This window comes from Mobula birostris, chromosome 11 (assembly GCF_030028105.1).
Source record: "Mobula birostris isolate sMobBir1 chromosome 11, sMobBir1.hap1, whole genome shotgun sequence".
NCBI lineage: Eukaryota > Metazoa > Chordata > Chondrichthyes > Myliobatiformes > Myliobatidae > Mobula > Mobula birostris.
Window position 1 is genome coordinate 69,569,684 of NC_092380.1, and position 24,211 is coordinate 69,593,894.

The 24,211-nt window shown below is 39.2% G+C and overlaps 1 protein-coding gene across 1 annotated transcript in view; it reads right to left on the reverse strand.

Moving 5' to 3' along the window:
- Positions 1-24,211, reverse strand: part of otog (otogelin) — a 226,232-nt gene that overhangs the window by 194,267 nt on the left and 7,754 nt on the right. The window contains 6 exon segments of the mRNA XM_072271370.1: positions 6,998-7,143; positions 8,412-8,458; positions 12,549-12,657; positions 18,905-19,030; positions 19,526-19,638; positions 23,682-23,716. Of these exon segments, the coding sequence (XP_072127471.1) occupies positions 6,998-7,143; positions 8,412-8,458; positions 12,549-12,657; positions 18,905-19,030; positions 19,526-19,638; positions 23,682-23,716 (576 nt within the window).

Below are 24,211 nucleotides of genomic sequence, written 5' to 3' on the forward strand. Positions count from 1 at the left end.
TCTTGAACACAGCAAGAATCAGCTACATAGTGGAGAAGCTACTGAACAATATGCAAGAACAGAGGATAACCTGAAAGGTTCAAGTATAAAACAAAATATCATGCCCCCTACCCACAATTTTCAATCATCTGCCGCCATACAGAAATCTGAAGTGACCCTAGTTTTATGCCCTTAACTTCCAGCAACACTTCATTCAAAGAGAGGTCACCAGCAAAAGCATGGAAAAACCAAACCCCTATCATGGTCAACAAAACTCAAGTAGGAAACTCTCTCATGAACTCTGATCATCAATGTCCTGTCCATAAGAAATCTCACCCGTAAAGAAATACAGGGGATTCAGAGAAAACTCACTTGCAGACCAGAGCACCAAGGAAAAGACTGTGAAGCTGTCATACATAGAACATAGAATAGTACAGCACAGTACAGGCCCTTCGGCCCACAATGCTGTGCTGACCCTCAGACCCTGCCTCCCATATAAGCCACCACCTTAAGTTCCTCCATATACCTGTCTAGCAATCTCTTAAACTTCACTAGTGTATCTGCCTCCACCACTGACTCAGGCAGTGCATTCCACGCACAAACCACTCTCTGAGTAAAAAAACCTTCCTCTAATATCCCCCTTGACCTTCCCACCCCTTATCTTAAAGCCATGTCCTCTTATATTGAGCAGTGGTGCCCTGGGGAAGCGGCGCTGGCTATCCACTCTATCTATTCCTCTTATTATCTTGTACACCTCTATCATGTCTCCTCTCATCCTCCGTCTCTCCAAAGAGTAAAGCCCTAACTCCCTTAATCTCTGATCATGCATACTCTCTAAACCAGGCAGCATTCTGGTAAATCTCCTCTGTACCCTTTCCAGTGCTTCCACATCCTTCCTATAGTGAGGTGACCAGAACTGGACACAGTACTCCAAGTGTGGCCCAACCAGAGTTTTATAGAGCTGAATCATTACATCACGACTCTTAAACTCTATCCCTCGACTTACGAAAGCTAACACCCAATAAGCTTTCTTAACTACCCTATCTACCTGTGAGGCAATTTTCAGGGATCTGTGGACATGTACCCCGAGATCCCTCTGCTCCTCCACATTACCAAGTATCCTGCCGTTTACTTTGTACTCTGCCTTGGAGTTTGTCCTTCCAAAGTGTACCACCTCACACTTCTCCGGGTTGAACTCCATCTGCCACTTCTCAGCCCACTTCTGCATTCTATCAATGTCTCTCTGCAACCTTTGACAATCCTCTACGCTATCTAAAACACCACCAACCTTTGCGTCATCTGCAAACTTGCCAACCCACCCTTCCACCCCAACATCCAGGTCGTTAATGAAAATCACGAAAAGTGGAGGTCCCAGAACAGATCCTTGTGGGACACCACTAGTCACAATCCTCCAATCTGAATGTACTCCCTCCACCACCACCCTCTGCCTTCTGCAGGCAAGCCAATTCTGAATCCACCTAGCCAAACTTCCCTGGATCCCATGCCTTCTGACTTTCTGAATAAGCCTACCATGTGGAACCTTGTCAGATGCCTTACTAAAATCCATATAGGTCACATCCACTGCACTACTCTCATCTATATCCCTGGTCACCTCCTCAAAGAACTCTATCAGGCTTGTTAGACACGATCTGCCCTTCACAAAGCCATGCTGACTGTCCCTGATCAGACCATGATTCTCTAAATGCCTATAGATCCTATCTCTAAGAATCTTTTCCAACAGCTTTCCCACCACAGACGTAAGGCTCACTGGTCTATAATTACCCAAACTATCCCTACTACCTTTTTTGAACAAGGGGACAGCATTCGCCTCCCTCCAATCCTCCGGTACCATTCCCGTGGACAACGAGGTCATAAAGATCCTAGCCAGAGGCTCAGCAATCTCTTCCCTCGCCTCATGGAGCAGCCTGGGGAATATTCCGTCAGGCCCCGGGGACTTATCCGTCCTAATGTACTTTAACAACTCCAACACCTCCTCTCCCTTAATATCAACATGCTCCAGAACATCAACCTCACTCATATTGTCCTCACCATCATCAAGTTCCCTCTCATTGGTGAATACCAAAGAGAAGTATTCATTGAAGACCTCGCTCACTTCCACAGCCTCCAGGCACATCTTCCCACCTTTATCTCTAATCGGTCCTACCTTCACTCCTGTCATCCTTCTTTTCTTCACATAATTGAAGAATGCCTTGGGGTTTTCCTTTACCCTACTCGCCAAGGCCTTCTCATGCCCACTTCTTGCTCTTCTCAGCCCCTTCTTAAGCTCCTTTCTTGCTTCCCTATATTCCTCAATAGACCCTTCTGATCGTTGCTTCCTAAACCTCATGTATGCTGCCTTCTTCCACCTGACTAGATTTTCCACCTCACTTGTCACCCATGGTTCCTTCACCCTACCATTCTTTATCTTCCTCACTGGGACAAATTTATCCCTAACATCCTGCAAGAGATCTCTAAACATCGACCACATGCCCGTAGTACATTTCCCTGCAAAAACATCATCCCAATTCACACCCGCAAGTTCTAGCCTTATAGCCTCATAATTTGCCCGTTCCCAATTAAAAATTTTCCTGTCCTCTCTACTTCTATCCTTTTCCATGATAGAGCTAAAGGTCAGGGAGTGGTGGTCACTGTCCCCCAGATGCTCCCCCATTGACAGATCTGTGACCTGACCCAATTCATTACCTAGTACTAGATCTAGTATGGCATTCCCCCTATTCGGCCTGTCCACATACTGTGATAGGAATCCGTCCTGGACACACTTAACAAACTCTGCCCCATCTGAACCCTTGGAACTAATCAGGTGCCAATCAATATTAGGGAAATTAAAGTCACCCATGATAACAACCCTGTTATTTTTGCACCTTTCCAAAATCTGCCTCCCAATCTGCTCCTCTGTATCTCTGCTGCTACACTGCACTGAGTTCAACGGTGACCAGCATATATCAGCACTTCATTCCAGGCCCACACTTTGGGTTACCACTGGTTCCAGCACACCCACAGCAGAGCACAGCAGGGAGTCAGCTGAGCATCTATCAGTGGTAGCCAGCTTCTCAGGCATAGAAGTATGTGGGAACAGCTTCCAAGGAAAATCCTGCTCTAAAATATGTCAGGACAACATCTCACCGAAAGGATATCCTGAGCAAAAAATAAAGGCATATGTGACATTAGATGAGCAGAAAAATATGTCATTGGCAAATCAGCATTCTTTGACATATTCAATATTCAATGTTATGTTTTCCCATACACTCTAAGGACATGTTCTGTAACATTAAAAGTTGTTGGAAGAAGTGCCAGTGAAATTGTTATGAAATCAATAGGAAGGAAGGTTTGCTTACTCTTGCCAACCCTCATTTGGCACAACGATTCTCCCAAAAGCAGGGATAAAACTCAGGAATCTGCAGGCATCTCAAGGCCATAGCTGATAAGATTCCTCTTCTGCTGAGATTCTACTGTTGCTTGGCAAGAGACACCATATGTGCAGATGAGTTACGTAAACAGCACAATGATCAGCATGATGCACCTCATGCCCAATGATTGGACCTGGTTGGGTCATAGTGGGTGGTCTGAGTGCGCATGCGCCGGTCATGCATGCAGCCTGGTACAGCCGTTCTCATCAGTATTCTTACTTTCTTCTTCTTACTTTTTAACTTACGTTATTTTTTGTACTTTTTTTACAGTAACACGTCGAAGCTGCACCCTCTCTAACATGCTGGTAGAGAGAGTTTTATTTGAGTTTTTAGTGCTGGAAATAGTTACATCCCGACACGCGGGACAGAAGCAAGGTCGCATTGTTCATTTCAGGGACCAGCTGTTTGCACTAATGCCGAGCAGAGCGGCAGATACCCCAGCTGAAATCTGGAGGAAAACACACAGAGGATGCAGAGGGGGATCACAAAGTCAAGGAAAGAGGACCGGGTCGAGACAACAGAGACTTACAGAGAAGAGGAGTTCAGTAGGTAATAAAATGGATGAGTTCACGGCACTAGCCAGGCATCAGAGAACATTTCGGGAGTGCAGTGTGATGTGTTTCAATGGAACGGGGCTGCACGAGGACATACACGATCAAAACTTCTCCATGGACGGCTTCCAGACCGTTCCGGCTGACCGGAAGTGCACTGACAGCGGTGAGCGTAAAGGAGTTGGGTGCTTACTGTTCTGGTTAACAACAGATGGTGCAATCTGGGTCATATTACAATCGAGGAACGTGTTTGTAGACCGGATATTGAACTTTCTACTGTTGGGCTTCGGCCACATTCCACCGAGATACAAAACTGGGCTGCACGGGAGTTCATCCCTGCCTGTGGCCATCGAACTTGCAGCTCCTCCCGTGGAGGGTCAGATACCCTGAGCCAATAGACTGGTCCTGGACTTATTTTCCATCTGGCATAGTTTGCATATTGTTGTTTGATTGTCTGTGGTTTTTGTATTGCTATATTTACACTCTATTCTTGGTTGGTGCGGCTGTAACGAAACCCAATTTCCCTCGGGATCAATAAATTATATCTATCTATCTATCTATCTATCTGCGTCAGTGGTGTTCATCAGACCACTCTCAGCATGTTTAAAACTAATGTCCAGGAGAACAGGCACCCAAGTCATTTCAGACCCTGTGAGAGTAGCATCTGTGTAAAAGAGAAGATTTTTAGTAATCACCCTGAAATACTTACCTCTGCTCAACCAGATTTAGGCAAGTTGGTCTTCTGTCACTTGGAAGAAAATGATTATAAGCTGGCACCTTCCATTGAAAGTGAAGTCTTCTTTTGAATTATGAACAAAAAGTTTGGCATAGACAGGCCAAAGAGTTGGGTAGCGTCCATTCTTTTTCACTTGCCATGACTGACAACCCCTACCATAAGTAAGAGCAGACCCTCAGTCAGCTCGCATCCCTCAGTTGCACATTGAGAAGGAAACCAGAAATGAAAGATGATTACATGGAATTTATGAAGAGACTCTTCAAGAACAATCGTGCTGAGTTAGCACCTCCACCGGATCCCAAAAACAAACCTGAAGGTCACAGACACTGCTGGATAGAGTGAAGCTGGACTCATGCTGGGCAAGGCAAAGCTTGCTCCCAGGAAAAGACATCACCATCACAACATGGTGCTGTTGTTCTAGCAGTTGAGATGGCAGAGATGATAGCCAAAGAACTGGACACCAAAGATAGCATCAAGTTCTTTACCAACAGCAAGGTTGTTCTTGGTTATACATTTAATGAAGCAAGGAGATTCTATGTTAATGTACATAATAGGATCCAATGTATCAGGCAGTCAACCTAGAAGCGCCAATAAAACTATATTCCTACTGATCTCAACCCAGCTGATCATGGCACAAGACGTCTCCAAACTAATCAGCTCACCCTTTCCTCATGCCCTGCACTCCCTGATGAGCTCCATCAGGAACGTCATCACGGCCAGTATTTTGTTTTAAGTAAGAATGGTTAAAGTTTAGTAGACTTTTCAAGACCAGCATCCTTCTTTTGCCAAACATTTAGTGAAACGATCATTTGACTTTTAGCGTCAGTAATTAAGTTTGACATTCTATGAATGCCAGGCAGGGACTGTTCTGGCCTCTGGAGGTACAGATAAGTTTGTATGCAATCTGAATTTAACCTTATTTCAAGAGAACTGGATAGGGAGAGATTAACCCACTATTTATATACATGTCACCAAAGGAAACTTGTGAGCCAGAATGCAAGATACTTTGGGTCCAGCCATCTTTCCATTTCTCGTTTAAATGTCCTGTTTAAATCAAGTAACTTCCACATAACAAATAGAAAATTTCATTCATTTCTGCACACTTGATTTTGACAATTAATTTAAATTGCCCCAAAATTGTTCACATTACATTCTTAACATGTTCATGTGTTCTCATGCAGGCAAGACATCTCGCTGCAACAATGACAGTCCAAACATATGCAACTTTACTAAAAATATGCATATTACTAAATAACTCATGAAAATTAACAATATCCTGCTATATATTTATCATATAAATAAACTTACAAAAAAATCCAAAGTGATTTAAACCACAAGGTTCCGACATTACGCTTAAATATAAATCGTTGAAAAGGGCTAATTTTTCTGAATTTTAGGGGAGTTTTTACTTCACTGGTAATGATTTTGCCTACTGACATGGAATATATGACAACAGTTCTGTTAATGATGCTGAGCCAACATACCAAAGGGCGAATATTGTGACAAGTTGTCTGGCCTTTGTGGTATTTTCAAGCATGAAACTTATTCTTTTTGTTTCAGCTGTTTTTTTCTCAAGAAAATCTTGTCAAATTCATACATCAGAATATTCAAAAGCAAACTAGTACACATCTGATAACTCCTAAAATATTCACTATTTAGAGAGGATATTAAATAAATGCAAAATACAAAGAACAGCTGCCTGAGAATGAAAAGAAATTCAAGCCAACAATAATTCTCTGTTCTAGTGAATTGTCTCTTTGATAACTTTACATCAATCCACATTCAGTGGGTGGTTTTATATCAACTGTTGTCTCTTTCACCAACCAACTTTATAAATTTCTTTTATCTTGGCTCACTCTCATCCTCACACCATCAAAGACTTTTACGTTTCAACAGGGAGACAGATAAGGTCTATCAAGAGAACTGCTTGTTCAATTTATTGTTATAAATGTGTCTGCTAGTTTTACATGATTCTTCAATCTACATGGTCTTGGTGAATATTGCTTTCAACAACTCACTGGCACTAGAAGATTAGTGGCTTTGTGGTTAAAGGATTAAATATTTTGGAGTATTTCTTTCAGGTAAAATGCGATCACCTTGAAGGTCCAAGGAAAACTGAAAACATTTTTTCTGATGTGGACAAAATTTCGGTCACTGAATTTACAAGTTAATAACCACTGACCATCTCTCTTGCTCTTCAAACCATTGATTTAAATCTATTTTGTGAAATTAAAATCACTTTTTTTTCAAACCCCTAAATCTTAAACTCTGTTTAATCTTAATAAACAAATATTGTTTCTTACTGTGCCACACTGAGAATTCTGGAGACTGATAGTAAACTTTCCAGAACTGCGGCTCTTCGCCAAAATATACTGACATATGGCATGGAAGGAATACAACTGTCCATCAAATGTCCTGAAGTGAATATTTCCAGTTACTGAGCATTCCACTATAAAATACAAAACAAACTTGAGTCAGATCTTTAGGGATCACACAACGGGATGTTCAGGATGGGGGACAGAATGACAATAGTTGATTTGCAGTATTTTTTGAATCAGAAAGTGAGTTAATTTAGACATAACCTATTGTCAAAAAGCAAAAATAGTGGCCTAAGAAATAATCATGGATTTCATAAACACAAGAGGTTCTGCAGATGCTGGAAATCCAGAGCATCAGGCAAATGCTGGAGGAACTCTGCAGGTCTGGCAGCATTTATGAAAAGGAATAAACAGTTGATATTTTGGGCAGAGACAATTCATAGGCCTGAAACGTTGACTGTTTATTCCACTCCATAAATATTGTCTGACCCACGGAGTTCCTCCAGCAATTTGTCTGTGTTGCTTTTATCATGGAATTATTCTTCAGAGATTTAAATAATGCGGCATCATACTTTCCATCTAAATTAATACACAACACATTTGAACTGGTCTTAACTTCAGTGATCCATGAACCTATCTTGCCATGAAAATAAAATAAGTGATCTTTTCAGTAAATAGTTTAACTTATTTTTTAAGAGGAAACACCATTCAGTATTCTCAATCATGAGATATACTGTACTAGAAAATGCTAAGTTAAAACTCGGAAAGAATATCAGGCTTTGATCATTACAGCAAAATAATTACAGAGTGTGAAATAGAAGTAGGGAAGCCAGTGGCACAGATGAAGTACAAGGGCATCTGCAGATACAGTTTGTATTTTTGGAGACATACAGTAAGTGAACAAAGGATGTGGCAGAACAAGTGTGGCTGGCCTCAGAAAAAATGCCGAAAATTTTCATAATGAACATTTATTGTTTCTAAAAGATTTCTTTCTGGTATTTTCATCTGTTTATCTGCATAAACAACATTTCCTTATATTTATATATCCATCATTCCTCTCTGGCACAGACACTAACAAATAAGTAAAAGCTCTTTGGGTCTGAATTCAAAATTTAAAGTGCTTTTGAAAAGAGCAACATTTTAATAACAACGTGAAATTGTCAGCTCATGCTGTGGGATGTGTTGGTCATTACTAAATTTAAAAGTAGCTACCAGAAGAAAGCCAATAGTGAATAAAGGCTCCTAAGGCCATTCCTCAAAAATGTTAACAAAATGGATATTAAGTAGGTCTCCTGACTGCTGCAGCATGTAGCTCCTGCAAAGTTATGCCCCCCAAGCCAATACTAGCCCCACAATATTAGACATCTAAATTGCTAAACAAATGAGAAACAAATCTTACCCGGACAGCTATGTTCCGTACATTTCCAAATGCCTCCTGCACAAACACTAAAGTAAAACAAATATGTAAAATGAAATAACATGAAACCTTCATAGAGAATTTATTGAAAGTAGTTAGCACTTTAAGTATTTTAAGTGTAAAATATTCAGTTCAATTTGAAGCTAACTGAAGTGGATTGCAGTTGTAGAAATGAGGGAAAATTAATGATAGCAACTGTAAGAAGACAGAAGATTGCAGAGACAGTAGTGGTCTATTCAGACTGCTAACATTAGCAGAGAGACAATGGAAGAAAAGTGACAACTTAAACATTGTAAACAGCATTTGGTACAAATTCGACTAGTTGTAAAAGAGCCAATTTGAAACAGTGGAAACAGAAAGGAGGATAACAAAAAAGACAAAATTATGCTTCAGTTAGAAAAATTTCCAGAGGTATTTCCATAGGTTCACATAGGGTAAAATGAAAAATAAAACTGTCATTTCATCCTTTGCCTCAGAATGCCACTGATTTATATTTCTTTTAAGAACAAGACAATTACAGATTGAAAGTGTTCTTCAGCACAGCTTTATCATTTGTTAAGAGTGGCTCTAAAGTATCCCCACTAAAGAACCCAACTCCATTTAAAATTATGTTTCAGTTTGCCAAAAGCAAAATTGCCTGGTGACGAATCACTTTAATTCCCATTCCAACATGTCAGACATGGCCTTCTCTTTTGCCACGATGAGGCCACTCTCAGGGTGGAGGAGCAACATCTCCTAATTCGCCTAGGGAGCCTCCAACCTGATGGCATGAACATTGATTTCTCCTTCTGGTATTTTTTCATTTTTCCTCCTCCCCCTTCCCTGTTTTTCTATTCTCCACTCGGGCCTCGTGTCTCTTCTCCTCACCTATCACCTCCTTCTGGTGCCCCTCCTTCTTCCCTTTCTCCCATGATCCACTCTCCTCTCCTTCTCCAGCCTTTACTTTTCCCACCTACCTGGCTTCACCTATCACCCCTAGCTTGTCCTCCTTCCCCTCCCCCATCATTTTATGCTGGTGTCTTCCCCCTTCGTTTCCAGTCTTGATGAAGGATGGCAGCCCAAAAAATTGATTGCTTATTCATTTCCATTGATGCTGACTGATCTGCTGAGTTCCTCCAGAAATTTCTTTGTGTTGTTCTCGATTTGCAGCATCTGTAGAATCACTTGTGTTTATGCATCTAAATTTATGAAGCACTTTTCAAATTGGGCATTACCAGGACCACTCAAGCTCAAGACATTTTGGTCCAAACAACTACAAGGGAGCCAAGTTCAAGATATACAGCTGTGTATTTCCCTTAAAGTAAGGCAGCACTCAACTTGAGTGTAGCATCAAGAATCCTAGTAAAGTTTACATTTATGGAAATCAGGGACCAGATTGTGTTCACCCTCATTCAGCCAAAATCCACCATCAAACCCCCCTCCCCCATATCCTGAAAGAATGCCAGTAGATTAAACAAACATTATTTTTATTTCAGAAGTCCACACTGATTCTGCTGAATCCAATTATTATTCCTTGTTATTTCATCTTTCATCATAAGTCCAGCATTTCCCTCACAACTGATGTTAGGCTGACAGGTCAGATGAACCTTGTTTTTCTTTCTCCTTCCTTTCTTAAACAGTAGATCACATTTTCTACCATCCAGTTCGCAAGTACAATCACACAACCTATAGAATCTCAAAATAGTCTAAAGAGTGGTCACTGTTCCTCTTTCAAATCTTTTGAATGATTGCATGTTTAGTCTCACCATTTTATCTATTACTTTTTTTTTTAAAAAGTTCCTATTTGGTTTCGCTCTGCAGTGTCATATTCTTGGTTGTCTGACATTTCTGGCAGGTTTTTTGTCTTCTTTCCTCATGATTTAGCATCAAACAAGAGAAAATCTGCAGATGCTGGAAATCCAAGAAACACACACAAAATGCTGGAGAAACTCAGCTGTCCAGGCGGCATCTATGGAAAAGAGAAAACAGTCAATGCTGGGCTGAGAGCCAACAACCTGATGAAGGGTCTCGGCCCTATATCAACTGTTTACTCTTTTCTATAGACGCCGCCTGGCCAGCTGAATTCCTCCAGCATTTTGTGTGATTTATCAATAAGTTTTATTTCTCTGCCTTTTCCTTGTAAGTTCTCCCTTTTCTGTCTATATGGTCATATATTTGCCCTCACTCACATTTTCCTCTCTGCATATCCTTTGAAGCTTTCAGTCTGATATTCTATGTCGCTTTTCTTTATCAGTTCAGTTGTCCTCTGCTGAGTACTAAAATGCTCCTGATTGTTAGGCCTGCTGCCATTTCTGGCAACTTTGTAACCTCTTGAAAGTTCAAAGTTCAATGTAAATTTATTATCAAAGTACACATATGTCACCATATGCAGCCCTGAGATTAATTTTCCTGTAGGCATACTCAATAAATCTATAGAATAATAACCATCCAGAATCAATGAAAGGCTGCCCAACTTGGGCACTCAACCAGAGTGAACAACAAATAAAAAAAAAGCTTGATGAGCCCGGTGGGTCCGGCAGCATCTTTGGAGGGAATTACACATTTTGGGTCAAAACCATCATCGGAACTGGATACAAAGGGGAAAGAGGGCGGAGCAAGAGCTAGCCAGAGATAAATAGATCCAGGTTGGGGGGAGGGGGATGATGGGATAATAGGCAGGTGGGAGAGGGGAAAGAGTGAAAATGATATAAGATGCAAGGAGCTGACTGGTGGAAGTTACAAAGGACTGAAAAAAGATGGAATCTGAGCGTAGAATGCAATGGACTATGAAATAAAGGGAAGTAGCTGAGGAGGGAGCCATTAGGAGGAATGTATGGCATCTTCCTTGGATTTAATACTATCTTTAATTTTACCAGCTGGCTACAGTTAGACTACTTTTCCTGTTGAGTTTTTATGACTTTAAGAAATTTGTTTTTCCTACACTAAGGTACATTTTTGAGTAATAATAATAATAACTGCTCTCCTTGACAATATTTATCAATACAATTTTTCAATCAACCACAATCATCCTCCATTCAGGTCCGAGCTTTGGATTGAACTACTTCATTATGGTCAATTAACCCTTTCTCATTGCATAAAATATGATCTAAAACAGTCTTTTCCCCCCATTGCTTCCTGAGCATACTGATTTCCAAAACCATTCTGTTCATATTCTGTGAATTCATCCTCCATCTTATTACCACTAATTTGATTTGACCGGTCTACATGTAAATGAAAATCCCTCTATTTATTGCATACGTCTTGTTACATACACCTATAAAATTTCCTGATTTATGCTAATTGCTATATTATAACTACTATCTCGCAGCCAAAACTAACTTCTAAATGAATTTTGCACTTCCCTGTTTTTTCATTTGATTCAAACTAATTCAAGTTCTACATCATGGTTCATGTCATTTATGATATGTTGCTATGTTCTAATGTAGAACAATCAATACATCAATGTTCAGTAATGGAAAACCAGTGACATTCAGCCAAATTTCAATTTTTGAAGTTCAGTTCTGTGAAATGATATTCTTTATGCCTATTTAATGTATGATTCTTGGAAATTTTATGACAATAACGAGGCTGATTACATCTCTAAGGTGCTCAGGGGCATATGGATGCAAATCCAAATTTTCCCACCTCATGAGCTTCAATTCTAAACTTGAGCCAAAGCATGCTAAAGATTGCAATCCATGAAGGAAGACTGATCACTGAAACTTAAGTTGTTCAGGGAATTCACAAGGGAAATCACACATAATTACACACTAAAATAAAGGCCACCAAATGAATGGAAGTGCATCTGTACGAAGTAATGCACATAATTGGTGTTGCTGGCCGGAGATGAATTTCTCTCCAAATAATGCACATCTAATAACGGTGTGAATAAAAGCTTGAAATTTAATTTAGAACACAATATATCATGTGTAATGTGATATCACATCACTGATTCCAATGGGAATTGTAAATCTGCATATCAATGAAGAGCTTGGTCAGTGCAAGTTAACAGAATGATTTTAGAAACAAGAGTACAACATAGTGAAGCAAGTGTGATGTGACATTCTATACAATAATTCTATAATGTTAACCTAATTCAATACAAAATTGTAACAACATATGCAGCATTTAATCACTTACCAGGTGCTGCAGTGTTTCTGAATTACAGAGCCAGGCACGTAGAGATTACCATGAAACACACAAGGACACTCGGTAGGTTTCAGACATGTCCCATTTTCATGAATCAAGCCTGTAAGAAGATATTATACTTCATTTAAATAAAATTTTTGTTTTAGCAAGTTTTACGGGTCTTAGTATTAGAAGAGGAACTTAAAGCTTAGATTGAATGCAGGTACAAGAAATAGCCCAAAATTTGCTAAAAAATAGAACGTTAAGTGCAATAACCAGCATTTATATGGAAGTCCAGTACTTATTATCTGCACATTAATACAGTACTTGGAATAAAGTGCCTTGTACAACTGCCTCTTGGATTCTGCCATGGATAAACCTGGTGCAGGATCCAAACCATCACTGATTCCAATGGGTATTGTAAATCTGCATATCAATGAAGAGCTTGGTAAATTCTTCTTTTGTAATGCTATCTTTATAGTGTAATTTATTTGATCATTTGTTTTATATGTTTTAATATAAACCAGTACAGCACAGGAATAGGCACTTTTGCTCACGATATCTGCACTGACCATTATGCCAAACCATCCTAAACCCATCTTTCTAAATGCATCTTAAACAATCCTACTACCACCAGCTCCAGCAGCAATTCCAGGCACCTAGGACACAGTGCAAAAACATACCTTGCCTCCCAAATCTCCTTTAGACATTCCTCCTGTCACCCTAATCCTATACCCTATAGTATTTGATATTTTCACTCTTGGGAAAAAGACCCTATATGGTTTATCCATGCCTGTTACGATTTTATATATAACTATCAGGTCAGCTCACAGTCTCTGACATTCGTCAGTAAAGTTTTCCAGCCTCAGTTTGCAGCTAACACAATCTAATCTGGGCAATATCACGGTGAACAACTTCTCCACTCTCTCCACATCCCTCCTGCAATATAGTAATCAAAACTGCATACAAAATTGCAGATATAGCACAGCTGAAGTGTTATACAGCTGCAACATGACTTCTCAAATGTAATACTTAATATCTCTGCACAATCTATCTGCCTTTCTGTTCCTCTAATTCTACTGAACTTTGGGAGGTTATGGAATAATCCTATTATAGTGATGACATCTTTCTTATTCCTGAGTTCTACACATATGGCCTCGCTGGATGAACCCTCCAAAATATCGCCATAATGCAGACCATGACATTCTCCCTGATCAAAAACACCTGCCCCCATCTCTTTTTCCCTTCCCTCTCTATCCCAACCTAAATATCTATGCTCTGAAATACTGAGCAGCCAGTTCTGCTCTTCTCTCAGTCAAGTTTCTGCAATGGTTACAACATTGTAGTTCCATATACAAATCCATGGTTTAATCTCATCTATTTTACCCATTATACTCCATGTGTTAAAATAAATACATTTTGGCCAATCAATCCTACTCTGTTTATTATTCTGGCCCTACCCATTTTTGCCTCACCAGCTTTTCAGCAATGCATTGATCTAGACCAGCTTTGTGGCCTCAGTAGCATGCTGCACATGGACTAATCCCAATATTACTAACCTAGAGGTCCTGCTTTTTAAATTTTATACTCTGCTCCATAAATTCTCTACAAATCTTCTTGCCTACGTTGTCTGTACCAGCATGGACCACAACCTCTGGCTGCTCACCGTCTCCTTTCAGAATGTCCTGTAATGGACCCTTGCACCAGGAAGGAAACACATTGCCCTGGAGCTTCAGTCATGGCCACAAAATGTCTAGCTAACTGTAAGAACAGTCAAAATTGAAAATACTTGTTTTTTTTTCAAGTTTTAATAGATTTGATAGCTGACAAAGTTAGAGATGGTACTTTCCAGTTTCTCAGAATTTTCAGACCTATTTTAGCAATGCAATTTTCTCAGTCTAGTATCATTTGTTCTTTTGTGTTGCTGCATTCATAGACAAGAAGAAAGTATCATTAGTTTGTTATGTTCCATGTCGAATGACATGGGCAATCATGGTCTTTCCAAGACCATGACTGTTCTTGGTAAATTTTTCTACAGAGGTGGTTTGTCATTATCTTCTTCTGGGCAGTGTCTTTACAAGACCAGTGACCCCCGCCATTATCAATACTCTTCAGCGATTGTCTGCCTGGTGTCAATGGTCACATAACCAGGACTTGTTATATGCACCAGTCGCTCATACGCCCATCCACCACCTGCTCCTATGGCTTCACATGACCCTGATTGGAGGGCTAAGCAAGTGCTACACCTTGCCTAAGGATGACCTGCAGGCTAGCGGAGGAAAAGAGCGCTTTATATCTCCCTTGGTAGAAACATATTTCCATCCCACCACTCCAAGTAAGTATAAAGCTACCAAATACCATTCATGGTGAATTACACCATCCGCCTACATCTTGATTGCCAACATCTTCAATACACATTCTCTCAAGGAGTTTTCCTCAACACAAGAACAAAAATTATGTTGACACAACAAGTGATTAGAGTCCAGAATGCATAGTCATAAGTAGTCCAGGAAGTATCGGAAAGGATTTGCATTGCTGTGGGGAAGACTGAATGAACGAGACTAGCTGGAATCCTCTTGTATAGAGCCAGATGAAAATCATACCAAAATGGCCTCCTTCCATACTCTAACTTTTCAATGATGTATCCAGCGTAATCTTGTTCAGCCCATTCAATAATAAACCGCAGTAGTTTATAGACACCAAACTCCTTCCTTATATTCATAAAAGGTTTTCCACTACTGAAACATCATTTGGCTTATTGGAAGCTATCTGATTGCAATACACCATGCAAAAAAAATCTACCTTCCTTATTGTGGATTTTTGTAAAGGTATAGCCATTGCCTTAACTGTGCAAGTGGATGTGTGGAGGGATAAAAATGAGGTTTACCGATTTTTAAACAGAGAATTTTTTAAAAATGCTATACGAGGGTGGGGTGTGGCTGTCGCAGCCACGGACAAGGAGAGGAACTCAGCAATGAGTAGGAATGGAAGACATGAACTGTTAAGAGTGGAATTAGTAGCGAGTATCTATACCCTACTAACTTGAAAATCTCAGGGTGAAACCCCTAGAGGACAATAGCGATAAAAGATTTATTGAAGCTACAGCTAAAACATGCAGCAGCTATAACGAGACAATATCGGCAGAGACGAGTGTCCAAAATCCCTACCGTGTAGTTGGGAATCAGCTCTGTAAAATCATACCAAGGGATTTGGTCAAGTTTTTGTCCAAATTTGTGAATTGACTTTCCGTGGATGATGAATTATTTCAGCCAATGAACCAAGAATCAAGATGGCGAGTCACCCAAGATGAAGAACCAGCGCAGGAACGAAATGTGTAGTGACATCGAGGATTTACTACGGTTGGATGTATAAGTTTATTTTCATCCAAAGAATCTGAATTTGATTTTCTGTAAGAACTGATTATTTTTGCAAAGATTTTAGAAAGTTACTGAATGAGATTTACTTTGTATAAAAGTTGTGATGTTGGAGAAATATTGTGAAAGGAGTTAAACTATGTATATATAATTTTTGAATTTGAATTTAAACTTGTAGATATACTGCCTGGAACTGAAACTGAAGTTAACTATAATGCTTAAGAAAAGGGATTACATTTGGTTTTCTAACTAACTATGGATAAGTAAAAAGGAAAGTTTAGTCTGTAAACTTTTAAATAGGGAATAACATTAGATCAAATTAGTTAGAGAGATTAGAGTAATAAAGGAATCTCACTTTATTTTGGTTTAATAGCTGAGATTTGGAATCTAGACAGAATGTTGGAATTTTGAATTGTTTTTGCTCATGTAAATATTTTGTACATATTGTTTTTTTTCTTATAAACAAAACTTATCTCCAGAAGTGTGTGGTTTCTATTCACTGCCTCCTTCCGATACCTAGAACGTTCTGATGGCCTACTAGCACTTAGTATAGAACTATGTAATTTAATTTTCTCAAAGAGTGCGATAACTAGTCACACATGATAAGAGGGGTGCTACACAGGTGTAACACATAACCAACAGATCAGATTAAAATTTTGCAATCTTGGCATGGTAAATGATGATAGACTATTAAATAGTTAATGTGAGGAGCAGGCCCTAAGCATCCCCCATCTCTAACAATATCAGGGATCCACATGAGAGACCAAAGGCAAAGTTGAATCATTTGCAAGCATGTACAGTGAGAAATTATGACCCACTCTCTAAGATTCCCATCAACACAGCAGCCAGTTTTCAGCCAAATACAGCAAAGGACAATGGGATCAGATAATATCCTGCCTATGTGTGTTTTACAGAACCAGCTATGTCCCTGGTCAAGTACTCCAGTACAGATACAAAATTAGCATCAACATGACAATATGAAAAATTGCTCAGGTGTGTCAAATGTGGTTTGGTTGCCTACTGTCCAATCTGTCTATTTTTGACCATAAAAATGTCCTGAAGTGTTTTATCAAGTAGCTTTTTCTCTTCAGTATCCTGCTCACTGATGTCCTGCTTGGGATTTCCCAGAACCACTCAGCTACAGACTTCATTTCAACCTTGGTCAAAATAAGAACAAAATTTCAACTTCAGAGGCAAGATGAGACTGCACTGGACATTAAGGTGGTGTCTAAATAGATGTGGCAATGAAAAGCCTTGGTAAAATCAAGGTTAAAGGACAGAGGACAAAATACTCCAGTGACTGGAATCATACATTGTATGAAGGAAGATGATTGTGGTTATTGGAATCACTCATTCCAGCTCCAGGCATGGTCTTGAGGATAAACACCTCCAGTTGTCTCAGTCATCTTCGTCACATTGTAATATTCAGGGGTGTCTGCTGATGATACTGCAATTCTCTTTTCCATTCCCAAATCAATTAAAGAATTGTTCCAAACCTATATTCCACAAGAGTTAGACTACATGCTGGCATGGGTGAATGCTATATGTTGATCATCTCCAACAGGACAGAAGGTGTCTAATCACCTTGACTTTAATTAATATCAACATTGCCAAGTCCTACACCATCAACATCTTGGGATTCACCATTGACCAGAAACTCCAGTGGACTTGTCAGATGAATACTATAGTGACAAGCATATGTCTAAGGCTGGATATCCTCTGGCAACTGACTCCCTGATAATCCAGAGCCTTTTGACTGTCCCTAAGTCATAAATCAGGCACATGATGGAATATTCCCCACTTGCATGGATAACTGCAGCTCCAACAATAATGAAGAAGCTTAACACCAAAGGCAAAGCAGCCCAACAGCTTTGTAGCTCATCCATTATCACAAAAAACGTTCTTTCCACTGCCAGTATATAATTGCAAAAGTCCACAAAGTACATTGCAGTTATTCACCGACTTCTCTGAAAGCATCTCCAATGCCCATGACCTCTACAACCGAGGAGAACAAGGCTAGCTTACACATATGATCAGCACCACCTATGAACACCTGTCCATTTCATGAGCAAATCTGATTTATAAATGTGTCACCATTCCCACATCAGTATTAACACGGACCTTTGGCCTGACGGCAGCTATACACCAGCTTCTTCTGAGCGACAATTAGCCATGGAAAATATGCTTGCCTGGCTAGTGACAACCACATAGCAACACAAATTTGTAAAAAAACAAATAGTTTTAACAAAAGTAAGTATGAAGAATGACAGGCATATTCTTTTCAAAACATTTTCTTAAGTATACTGAATTATTTAAAATTTTTTACAAATTTTTTTACTGATTTTTACAATTTTAGTATTTTTAGATTAAATTGTTTAACTGATTTTAGATTTTTTTTAAATGATTCTGAATGAGAAACATTTCAAATCTTGAGAGCTTTGATAGCAATTTGGTCTTGTGGTTTTGCTAACTGTCAGTTTTTTTTCTTTCAATTGTTTTTGAGGCAGGGCTTGTTCTGGAATCAGATGAGTTGGACAGGGTTTGCTGTTTCACAGAAATGTTCCATTTAGGCCCAAACTGACTTTTCAGCAGGGTCACTTTATTAGGTCACATAGGTTTAAAATTTTTGTACATCACACTATCAAATGCAGGCATGGAGGTGCACTCAACAAATTCTAAATTATATTAAACAAAATCCTGCAATTGCTTTAGTTTAAACATCATATCACCATGGTTATCATTAAACCATCTGATCTCCATTCTATTATATGCCAAAGACACGGGTAATTTATTCTAAATTTTCGTCTGATTGACTAAAGACCACATTAGTAGGCAATTATCCAAACAACTTAAAGTCAATTAAATGATAAAAACGTAAATAACTAGGTGTTTCTTTTCTGCCCAACTCGATACAATTTTGAGACACCAGAGAGGGAAAGCGTGACAAAGGCACGAGAAATGTAACTGAAGTTCCGGGTGACGTAATGGATCTACCTTCCGGGCAATAGCATCCATCAAGGCACTGGAAATCAGTGCTAATGCATTCTTGTTGTACACGACATGATACAGGACAACACTCCACACATTCACGATGCACAAATTCACCTTCACAAGTTGATGCTGTGGAAAAACAAATCAGCAACATGACAGATTAGGATTCTCATTCATTGTTAACTATTTTATTCACCAGATAGCTTTACAATTTTTTATGTCATCAAGTCACTGGATAGCCTTTGAGAAATTAAGTGTTGTTCTATGTTCGACAGATGGTACTGATGCAAAATATTTATCATTCCAGAACAGAATGGGCTCGGTGTATTGTATTTTCTATTCTTCTGCCTAGAGTTTGTTACTTCAGTCTCAGTGGATCATCCTACTTATAGTTACATCATTCCTACTTTTCCCACACATAAAGCCCTAATATTCCACTTGTCTGAGACCTTCCATCTCAATCGCAAGTTTTACACAACAGAGAGTAGATAAAGTAAGTGTAGAAAAATGTTAGCTGTGACTCATGAAAAATAAATAATAAATCAAGCCTTTTAATGCTGATTTTGCACGTCTCTCTATGAATTAATGAAACTGGTCTACATGTCTGTTTTTGTTGTATCCTACCACACTGGTTGAACAGCTGTCTCCATTCGTTTAGTGGTCTATTTGCTTGTGCACAAGCCCTTGCATATTCAGTCAAAACTCCACACAGAATTGCATTATCATCAGGTCCATACCTGACAGAATAAAGGAAAGCAACAATATAGACAATAAATACACAGAAAGGTCTTCTTCTTTACTTATCAAAAAATTATTTTGTTTCCTGAGAACCTAGATTCTAACCAACAATTCAGACTTCAGTATTAGCACAATTTATTATTAATTCTTCCATAACTGCAAGAAAATATGTAGTATTATAAGTTGTAATGTATTTATATATAAAAGAGGGAATAGAATTAGATGTTTTTAAATGTATTAAATGATTGTGTATATTGAATTTCTAGTCGTGAGTGTTACAGGCACAGGCTGCACAGTACACACAAAGCTGAGCATGGATTGTGAAGAGGAAGAAGAAGAATAGCCCTTAACTCGGCAGTGGAGTTATCAGGGCACCGCCATGACAGTGTTTCCGTAGCAAGCTATTCTTGTTTTTACGAGGCCGAGTTGCTAGCTCGACGCTCAACCCGACTTGAATTTGAACTCGGGAACCTTCGCTCCAGAGTCCGGCGCTGATATTATTGCGCCACCAAGCGGGACATGAATTGTGAATTGGCAGTCAAATCTTCTTCCATAGTGATGATTTCTAATGCATTTGTCTCTTAGCACTTATGCTCCATGACAGAATCACTTTCAAGGCTTGGGGAGTGGTGTGCAAATTTGATACGTGCATTAAATGCCTCTAATGCCCAAAGGAGCACTCTGTGCCAGAAAATATAAGTTACCTGAAGGAAGAATAACCTATCCTTTGATGGGAGATTTCCCAGCAGTTGGCAAGGTAGTTCCAGGTTATTTAAATAACTAAGTAGGACTTCACCTGCCAGTGAAGGCCGGCAACTGTGGTCATTGCTTGTACCACTTAAGAGAGAAAAATCACAATAGTGGCATGAAGCACGAGTCATCCATCCTATCTATCTATCTATCTATCTATTTATTTATTTACTGACATACAGCATGGAATTGGCACTTCAAGCCACACCACCCAGCAACTCCCAATTTAACCCTCACCTTATCACCAGACAATTTACAAAGACCAATTAACCTACCAACTGGTACACCTTTGGACTATGCGAGGAAACTGGAAAACCCGGAGGAAACCCACGCAGTCACAGAGAGAATGTACAGTATAAGCTCCTTACAGGCAGCAGTGGGAATTGAACCTGGATCACCAGCACTGTAAAGAGTGTGCTAACCACTACACTCCCATGCTGCCCCAATTAACAGAATAACTTTTAACTAAAAACCACTTTATAGCTGCCATGCTCAAATGCATCACATGCACAGATGATTGTAATTAAATTTCAGGAACTGCATTAATATGTGGGAGTACTTGATCAGACATATGGTGTCTTGAAAAAGTATTCAGCCCCCAAAACTACTTACACATTTTGAAAATTTAAAATATATTGAAGTAGGATTTTTGAGCTAATCTACAAACATATTAAAAAAAAACATATCTTTGCCTGTAAAGACTTCACAAAGCGTCACTTAGAAGATACTGTAAACATTTTGAAGAAGGACTTGTGGACGGATGAAACTAAAGTGGAACTTTTTAGCCTCAACACCAAGTCTAATACTGTGCACCATCAGGTAACACCATCCCTCCTGTAAAATATGGTGGAGGTAGCATCTTGCTGTGGGAATGCCTTTCAACAGCAGAGACTGGAGATCTAGTCGGGATTGATGGGAAGATAGATGCTGCAAAATACAGAGCCTGCAACCCTCTGCTAGGAAGCTTAAAGTAGGGAGGAAGATTATCTTTCAGCAGGACCACTTTCGACATTCATGTTGGCCCCCTTGTAAACTTGCATAACCTGCTTCACTGTCCATTGAGCCGCCAATTGTGATGTCATCTGCAACGAGCCAAAGCGCACTGCTAGAGCAACCATGGAGTGGCATCAAATGAAGAAAATTGATGTCCTTGAGTGGCCCAGGCAGTCTTGACCTTAACCTGATTGAACATCTCTGGCAAGACTTCAAGGTTGCTGTCCACCACCACTCCCCAACCTAACCTGGCACTGCTCAATGTGAAATAGGCAAATCTTGCTCCATCACGTTGTGCAAAGCTAACAGAGACTTATACAAAAAGACTTTGTTAGCTGTGAGAGGTGCTTCAAGTAAGTACTGAGCAAAGGGGATGAATACTTCTGAACTGCTGACACTACAGTTTTTCAATTTTTTTTGCGCTTTACAATTCTCCCAGTTTGAGGGTTCTACTGTTTAAAAAAGGAGCATTTTTATTACAAATAAAAAATCTCAGTTAAATTGACCAAAATCCCTGTTTGTAATACTCACTTATGTGAACAAAGGATTGGAGCTGAATACTTTCACAAGGCACTGTAGTTTTAACATGAAATTCAACAGCATAGCAGATTTTAATGCATCATAAAATCTCACATTAATTAGTATTTTAAACATACTCACGTGCAGAGGTCGTTTATACAACTGGCCATATATGGATAGGGTTGGACGTGGTAATGGCAGAGTACAAATGGATATCCAAGGAGTAGTGTGCACAAATCTCTTATTTTCTGCAGAATACATAACAATAATAGTTTTGTCTTAATAGCTAAACTAGAACATAAATATATTTCCTGATGCACACACAATTATCTTTACAATAATAAGTTACAAGGTAAATTTTAGCTTGGCAGATTAATTTCACAAAATTGAAAACACATAACATGACTGGTAGCTACACAACATCAGTTGTCCCAAAATAGCATTATACTACAATTTAGTCTCAAACAAAAGATGCATAATGAAGCAGGGAAATAAAGATTCTGTGACTGCTGAGAAATTACAGTATAATAAAACCATCAATGGAATAAAAATATTAAGATACTGAAAATCTTTCAGCCATATCTATGCCAGAATAAAAAGGAACGTCTAAGCCTAACACCACCTTCGTGTACTCTCCCTAATCCTGCAGGCCCAGCACACATCCATGTTCTTTATAAATATGGTGATAGTTTCTGTTGCGATCATCCCTTCAGACAAAAATTCCAGAGCATTGTCATCCTCGTATTTCCCTTTTATCTCTTTCATTAAAAACTAATATTAACTAAATTACTTCATTGGCAGTGAAGAGCTCTTGGGGATATTGGTATTTATGCAGTGTGGTCATAATCTAAATTGTTCTGTTTCTTATACATCTATTCTATAACTGGTTCAACTGGTGGGAATAATGAGATGCCAGTGGATGGGAGTGCAGAGAGTGCAGGATTGGAAGTAAAGTAAAGAACAAGAATGATGTCTTTAATGAATGGTTTATTTGTAAAGCCTTTTTAAAATTCATTTTAAAGTCATACACAAAAAATACATATGCTCCTCAATGAACTAAATAATCTTTTCTTCTGTCAAAAAGCAAATATTGTGGATCTTGAAACGTGAACTGGTAAGTGTAACAATTTCTACATGAAAAAAATTCCAAGTGATCATGTTTTCACCAGAAATATTAATTTTATTTCCAGACAGGGAGCTTCAACTTTGGTTTCTGTCATTCTTCAACAAGTGTAGTGATATTACTGTAATTTGTTACCTCAAAACTCATTGAAGTAAATTGTTTTGATTAATCTTGATGTTCCTCTTGCAAAAAAACCTAGTTTTGAAACTAATTTTTCTAATCCATTGTTTTAATGAATAAAATATGTATCATTTAAAATGCAGTAAGTGAAACTCTTGATAAACATTAATATGGCAGTCATATTAATTAGTCATCAATAAAACGCACGACTCCAGACAGCAAACTGCAGAGATAATTCTCCATGAGTTTATCATGCATTCTATTGGAAAATGACACTGTTATTAAAAAGTTTCAAGATGGCTTCCACTGACCACTACTGCTGGACCACTCTATCAGACCTCTGGCCACTACCTCTCCCCAATCTGTACTATTCCAATTCAGACCCTTGTAACATTTTTCTTCTTTGCTAGAACAGAGAAAACAATCAGGTTAAGCAGAGCCCTTGCACATATATCCTACTCCTGCATCATGACTGACAGAAACTATCACCCCTCTTATAGCCACTTTATCTTGCTCCTCATAACTCACCATCCCTACCCCAAAGTTTCTGGCTTCTTTTCCCAGACAATACCCTGTCCAAAACAATAAGTGTAAATATATCAGTGCTTAATCAAGCTGTTTGATAATGGCCTAGATGATTTCTCTTGGTAGGAAGGAGGAAATTAGGGATGAGTAAAATGGTAGAATTATAGGGAAGCAAAATTGAATAGTTATAAGACATAAGAACACAAGACATAGGAGCAGAATTAGGCCATTCAGGCCATTGAGTCTACGCTACCATTCCTTCATGGTTGATTTATTATCCCTCTCAATCCCATTCTCCTGCCCTCTCCCCATATCTTTTGATGCTCTGATTAATCAAGAACCTATCAACCTCCACTTTATTTTTTCTCAATGACATGGTCTCCACAGCTGTCTCTAGAAATGGATTCCACAGACTCACTGCCTTCTGGCTAAAGAAATTCCTCCTCATCTCTGTTCTAAACGGATGCCACTCTATTCTGAGGCTGTGCCCTCTGGTCCAGGACACACCCACTATAGGAAATACCCTCTCTAGATCCACTCTA